Raw genomic sequence first — 7500 nt, 5'->3', positions numbered from 1 at the left:
TTAATTAGGTCTTATCCCTTGAGTATTGAATGCTTCTGCCACGGGTAAAGTTATCCCCAAAATTGTTTTCAAGGTTTAAAAATCCTTCTTCAGAATTGTTGGTAAATCATCAAAAGTAATTAAAATATGACTGATATATCAAAAGACGGGTTGTAAAAAGGATTTTTACGTGTCAGTTTGGGTTTTTATTTCACTATACATGAAATGATGGAATATTCTCTGTACGAGCATTAAAAGGTTAAGGGAATTAAATATCTTAAATTATTTTAAATGCATTTCAAAATTGTGATATTTTCATTCTTTACCTTTGTTAATATAATTGATGTCTGCTAACTTTATTTTCATCACAGGCAAAAATAGAAAATATCAGTATCAGCTTAGTGTCCTAATCAGAAAAATGTGGTCATATCGACTTATGGAATAACCGGAAAATATACTTTCTTTTTTATATTTTTTCCAAGGTAAATATTTTTAATTTTCATTCTTAGGGTTAGTAAGATCATTCTGAATGAAGGAAATGTTCTGAAGTAGTAGGAGAGGAGAACCATTGTTTTTTTTATATATAGGTAAAGGTGATAGAGGTAATTGTATGAATCATATGGTCATAACGTTTCTGAGTAATTAAAGAAAAGTGGGCGATAGAATTTTTATTGGCATAAAAATAGCGAAGGAAGACTCAAGGCTGCTAGGCTAACATCAATGAGTGTCAACTTTTAAGTATTTTTTTTAAATAATCTAGTCAAGGAATGCCTTCGGTATTTGTGTGTGTGTGTGAAAGAAAGAGAGAGAGAGAGAGAGAGAGAGAGAGAGAGAGAGAGAGAGAGAGAGAGAGAGAGAGAGAGAGAGTGTGTTTCATTCTCCCATGCCTGAAACTCTTAACAAAAACCATTCACATGAAATTAATCCCCAGTCCAAACTATGTTTTGGAGTCTTCTGTTACTACGTCAGACAACATATTTATTACTTTTAATTGCGTACCACCACCGTCAAAGAAGGATGAGCATACGTTAGAAACGTTTGGAGATCCCCTTCGCCTGGCAGCAACTCTCATCACTCAAGAGATACGACTAATCCGGTCACAGCCAGGTCAGAGGTATGTAATGGGAAGCTGTCAGAGGCAGATATTATTTTGATTTACCGGTAACCTGACCCTTTTCGACAAGGTCATAATTCATGAGATTTCGAGGTGAAAACGGTGATGCAGTCTCTTCTACTGCATGCCTGAGGTAAGAAAAGTATACGAAATTGTTGATATATTGTCAAATATGTATTGTGACTCAACGTGTAGGAAAACAGAGGAAGGTATAAAATTCCAGTCTTGGGGTGATTGGTAAGAAGGAAAAGTCAATCATAAAGATCTCAATTTACATATGATTATCATACTCATAATAAAGCGCAATGAAAAAAAAATGGCTATTCAGTATTCTAATAAATACATAAAAATACAAACAAGACAGAAATATATTCTTCACTTTTTAGAACCTAAAGAGGAAAAACTATGATCTGATGTGTACACACACACACACACACACACACACACACACACACACACATATATATATATATATATATATATATATATACATGTATATGTGTATATATACATATATACATATATATGTATATATGTATATATACATATATATACATATATATATGTATATATACATATATATGTATACATATATATTCATATATATATATATATATATATATATATATATATATATATATGTATACACACACACACACACACACATATATATATATATATATATATATATATCAGTTGATAATATTTTTCACACCTATTAAGTAAATGTACACAAAAAATCTACATATCTTGGATATCTGTTATATAGCAACCATGTAAACCAAAATTATAAGTTGATGTTCAAATTCAACAATCAACGTACTGTTGTAATACAAAACCATCATTGTTGCCCAAAAAAATGTTGGCGTGTATATAACCCTCTTTCAGAGTGAATACATAATCAATGAATCATAAAATAACCTGAAATTCTATGAAATTTTCTGGCTACTTCCTTCCCCAACCACAGTCCTACACACAAAAGTCATCCTGAATGAAAAAGATTCATTAGCAAATTACTAAATCAGGATCCGCATACTCAGGTAAATAGAAAAAAAAAAATAGAAAACTAGTGTCCTCAAAAACTGAAAAAGCCTAGTAACTTTGTAAGGTAACAGTGTGAAAAAATTTAGATGGTACAACTACTTTTAAAACGTTCTACATGGTAGTATATGAATAAAAAGTATCTAAGCATTCAGAATTATTACACCAAAGACGTCGTTTTACAGTAGTAAGGTGGGAAAATTAATTTGCAATTAGATTAACCATTACTGAGGTACAGAAATACAGCATATTTTTTAGATGAAAATCTAGGTGCCTCTTGCTAGAAACAACTCCTAAGACTCATTGCTCGTTCACACAAAGACATCCAGTGCTGCACCTATTGATTACTCATACCATTTCCTCTTGGCTCAATGTAGTAGTCAGAAGATAAAATATATTGGTAACATATGAAAACAACTTTATAATTCAATAAAGTACTTTGAAATTTATATGGCTCAGATATTCGACATTTTATTGCCCGCCCGAGTCCAAACGACTTCAGCAATTCTTATCTGTCAGTAGTTACGCTCAAGTATGAGTAAAAAGACTACAGTGACTTCAGGTCTGAGTCAAATGGACTTCAGCCACTCTTATTTTTTCACCTGTTACATTTAGGAGCTTGGGACTCAAAGACAGCATAACTGTGGTAACTAAGATTAGTCTCGACAGGTCCCCGACTCCATTGATTTTAGATATAATGATGGTCACGCCAATATATCTGGTCTGTACACTGCTGTTTCTCCATACTAGAAAGGATACTCATGAAACTCTACAACCAGTTCGGCAAGTTGAAAATGAATAGTCGATAAATTCAAACAAATTAATAACTTATACCGTATTCCAAATAAATCCACATTTCAGCTTAGAAATATATTACTATGTTGACGGGAGGAAGATAGTAATGTTTAAAGTTCATAAAGTTATTATATGTAAATGCAAAACATTATCAATTGGAATAAAAAGTCATTATATACAAAGACACATGTGGCTGCTGATATCTACCCTTTGCAGATGGGTTGAGAGAGAGAGAGAGAGAGAGAGAGAGAGAGAGAGAGAGAGAGAGAGAGAGAGAGAGAGAGAATGCTGAAATCCCACTTGGAAAAACTAACCTTTGGTTAAAGTCACGAGAATAGACATTATTTAAAATGACAATGTTGATCTAGTCTCGCAGCTCTAAAATAAACCAATCGAGTACTTATCTCCTTCACAGCCTCAACTCATAACTAAATAGAGAAAGCGATATGGCCGAAGAAACCAGAGGTGTTATGAATCTAGAACGATAGATATCGTAAACACAACAAATGCAGCAGTTTCTAGCCCACTGCAGGACAAAGGCCACAGACATGTCCTTATTCATGTCAAGGGGTTGGCCAGTTTTCATCATCACGCTGGTCGCTGTAGATTGGTGATGGTGGGAGACTTTTGTCTGATCGCTAACAGCAAACCAACCTTTTATGGGTGGCCCTGACTAGTACAGATTTGCTAATCATGACGATGCACAAACCCTTTCACCATGTTAAGATATCCTACGATTCAGAAAGGGTAAACACAAGGAACCCTTTATCAATAACCAGTTAATTCTTCTCAAATGAAAAACTTAAATCAAATTATAACTTTTTTTTTTTTTTTTTTTTTTTGCTGGATGGCAATGAAACTTTTCCCATAGCCTAAAAGTTCAGTTATAATAATGGATTTCCATCTGCATCGTTGACACAAGGAACTCCCCACAAAAAAGGACGGAATGTTTGCATAGAAAAGTCTCCGAGAAGTTGGACACAACTTTTTAAGATACCATTTAAGTATTCCCGAAGCCTTTATAAAGATCCGGGGAACATCTTTCTGGAAGTCGTATACAACTTATGGAAGGACAGCCGTCAAATAAGGATATTTGGTAACTTTTACTCGCTTTCCCACTTTAAATCTGACAATTTCTGAAATGTTGAACCAAATCCAGACGGCTTATCTAATAAATTCGAGAGAGAGAGAGAGAGAGAGAGAGAGAGAGAGAGAGAGAGAGAGAGAGAGAGAGAGAGAGAGAGAGAGAGAGAGAGAGAGAGAGTGCAAGTATGCTGTATTACATAATTTCAAACTAAATACAGATATCATTAATCGGTGCTTATTTGCAAGAGAAATACATTCAGCGCGAAATATCTTAATTTTGAGTTTTGGTGACCTATTGGTAACGTCCCTGCCTGGTGATCTGCTGGACTACGGTTTGAGACCCGCCTAAGATTGATAGTTTCATGTAGTGTCTGCAATCATTGCCTGCACCCCTGGTCCTAGCTTGGGTGGAGAGGGAGCTTGGGCGTATTGGGTATAAAAATGACTTCGCCATTTAATGCTGTCACAAACTACTGCTAGAATAATAAGTATACTTTGGCTTTTATGTTGGATACTTACTAAGTTATATTGTGGTATCAACGATTTTCTAGTATTAATTACAGCGTTTTTTATGCATAAAAAGTATTGGGATATTACAAAATGAAGAACAGCGTGAAACACTGGAAACATCTGAAACAATCTAATGCCATACCCGATGATTAATCTGCATACGGAGAAAATTACTCCACAGAAACAACAGTTACCGATTAAAAATGACATAACAGAAATTATAACAAATGGCAAGTGTTGCATTCTTGTGATGCTTGATCTAAGTGCAGCATTTGATACTGTAGAACATACATATCTGATGGAAGACCTTAAAGCTGTAGGCATCGTAGAACAATGAGTGAACATATAAATAATATGGTAAGAAATTGTAACTATCATATTAGAAACATAGCATTTATTAGTAAATACTTAAATGAAAAATCTATGGCCCATACTCATTAATCACCACATATTTTCAAGAATTGATTACTGCAACTCACTGTTCTCTGGCTTACCAAATTATCAGCTGAAGAAATTTCAGAGAGTACAAAACAGAGCCGCTAGATTAATAAAAGGACTACACAACAGGGATAGAATTACCCCTGCACTAATTAAATTACACTGGCTGCCGGTAAAGGCGAGAATCGAATACAAGCTACTCTTACTAACGTTTAAGATACTGAACCAAAATATCTAAAAGAATGCCTGAACAAACTAGAACTAGAAACAAATGTTACCATAAGACACATGAGTGACAAACATAGACTATCTGAACCAAGATCAAATAGTAAATTTGGTGAAAGAGCTTTTAGCTACTGTGCGCCTAGACATTATAATAAACCGCCAACTGAAATGGAGGACTTAAAGGGAGCAATTGAATCTAAGAAGAAACTAAAGACGTTACTTTTCACAAGATAATATGATTTGGAAGATGCTACAATCAAAGAATTGTATAATTCATAATGAAAATGTTTCGTTAGATGATTGATATAGTCCCGCCCGAGAAGTAGTTCACTCGACTTCAGTGGAGGGTTGAGTTTAAACCCAAAACAAGTAAAACAAGTAACAAGTAACACTTGCTTAAGTCCAATAGTAATGTATTCTATATTTTCTACTAAATCTTAGCGCATATCTATGAAGGTGGATTTATAGTAATGATATATAAAAAAGATAATATATAATATAAATGTCTAACATGTAGGACAGTCAACGAAGTATTTCTCCCGAGTTTAGTTTCCTTTTATAAAACTTTAATTTCAATCATATTCTGAGATATTGTTATTCGTGTTACGGTATAAAAAAAACCTGCTAAAATCATTACACCATTCAAAGCACATTGTAAGATGCCTGAACTTAAACTTATGGAACACCTGCATGCCAGCAAAATCTCTCTCTCTCTCTCTCTCTCTCTCTCTCTCTCTCCTCTCTCTCTCTCTCTCTCACACACACACAAACACAAAACACTGCATATTACAGATACACTAACATAAAGTTGAGCATACAGCACACCTGATTATAGCTGCCAAATCCTGATAACTTTTCTAACCTTTATGTATATACGTACATCAATATATGTTTAAGGTTAATACAAAACTTAGTGTCAACATCCACTAATAACGTTATCTGAGTCATCTCACCTTGGCGAAAGTTGCTCTGGCATAATGCATGATGGAGGCGAAGTCATATCGCTGGCCCAAGGAGTTCACCTCCTCAGCTGTAAGTTTGTTGAAGTTGTAGTCCTGACCTGGCAAGGAGAAAAGACAAGGGGAGGTTACTAATCAACATGAAGTAGGAACACACTCAGAACTTATATTAGTTTAAATGTGAAAGATTCACAAATCACGTATAATAATAATAATAATAATAATAATAATAAAAAACTCGAATCTGAAAAAACCCACACTAGTAAATATAATCAAACACCGAACAATGTAACAATGAATAAATATTGGTTCGAACAATAGCTTGTTCGATTATAAATATAACGATGCTATAATATTCAGAACACATTTTTTCTTATATTAATTCTCTGCAATCGGAATTTATCACTAGATTTTTAATATTACTAGGGGTAATAGGATTGGTTTAAACTATAATAGATTACAATGTAACAGCAAAATATTATTCAAATTCCATTCATCTAAGAGAGTACACTGGAAATTCAATTCAAACATAATATAGATCACATTTATTAATTAACTGCATTGCCTAATGAGTTCATTGAAAATTAATTAAGCCCTTATATTAACCAAAATTCCAGACCGAGTGACATAACTTCCCCAACACACCCACATGTGTACGTACGTTCACACAATGAATGTGTTTGCTTCAAGTTGCGTAGCTACTTGGTTAACGGTCGATAAAAAAAAACGATGAATTGCTTACATTAAAAACGTATGATAGGGTACTATTTAAGCTTGTGTGTGTGTGTGTGTTTGTTTATATATATATATATATATATATATATATATATATATATATATACATATATATATACATATATATATATGTATATATATATATATATATATATATATATATATATATCTATATTTACTTTTTCATGGAATGCCATATAAACACATAAACACAAACACACACACATATATATATACATATATATATATATATATATATATATATATATATATATATATATATATATATATATATATATATATAAAGAAGAGGCTATTTCTTCTTTAGAGTCAACTTAAACAAAGAACTTGGTCATTCTCATGTTTTTCCAACTTTCAACTATTCATATACACAGAAATAAAATGAATGCGAACTTTTTAAGTAGAACCTTACAGTTCCTTCGTCTATTGTAGGGACCCATCCTTTTTATGATCTCCATGGCTGAAACCATGAACTTCCCTAGATTATTTTCTATAAAACATAGTAAATTCTTACTTTATTAATTGAGTTCTACTAATTATTACGACAATAACCATAACTTTGATCCATATACTAGTATATCTTGAACGAGATGTTCA

The 7500-nt window shown here is 33.0% G+C and overlaps 1 protein-coding gene across 1 annotated transcript in view; it reads right to left on the bottom strand.

Annotated features, from left to right (window-relative positions):
• Nucleotides 1-7500, bottom strand: part of LOC137625121 (tolloid-like protein 1) — an 865074-nt gene that overhangs the window by 85725 nt on the left and 771849 nt on the right. The window contains exon 5 of the mRNA XM_068356038.1: nucleotides 6142-6248. Coding sequence (XP_068212139.1) covers nucleotides 6142-6248 — 107 coding nt within the window. The remainder of the gene's footprint in view (nucleotides 1-6141; nucleotides 6249-7500) is intronic.

The sequence above is a fragment of the Palaemon carinicauda genome, chromosome 2 (assembly GCF_036898095.1).
Source record: "Palaemon carinicauda isolate YSFRI2023 chromosome 2, ASM3689809v2, whole genome shotgun sequence".
In the NCBI taxonomy this organism is placed as follows: Eukaryota; Metazoa; Arthropoda; class Malacostraca; order Decapoda; family Palaemonidae; genus Palaemon; species Palaemon carinicauda.
This window is presented reverse-complemented; position numbering and strand designations above follow the sequence as displayed.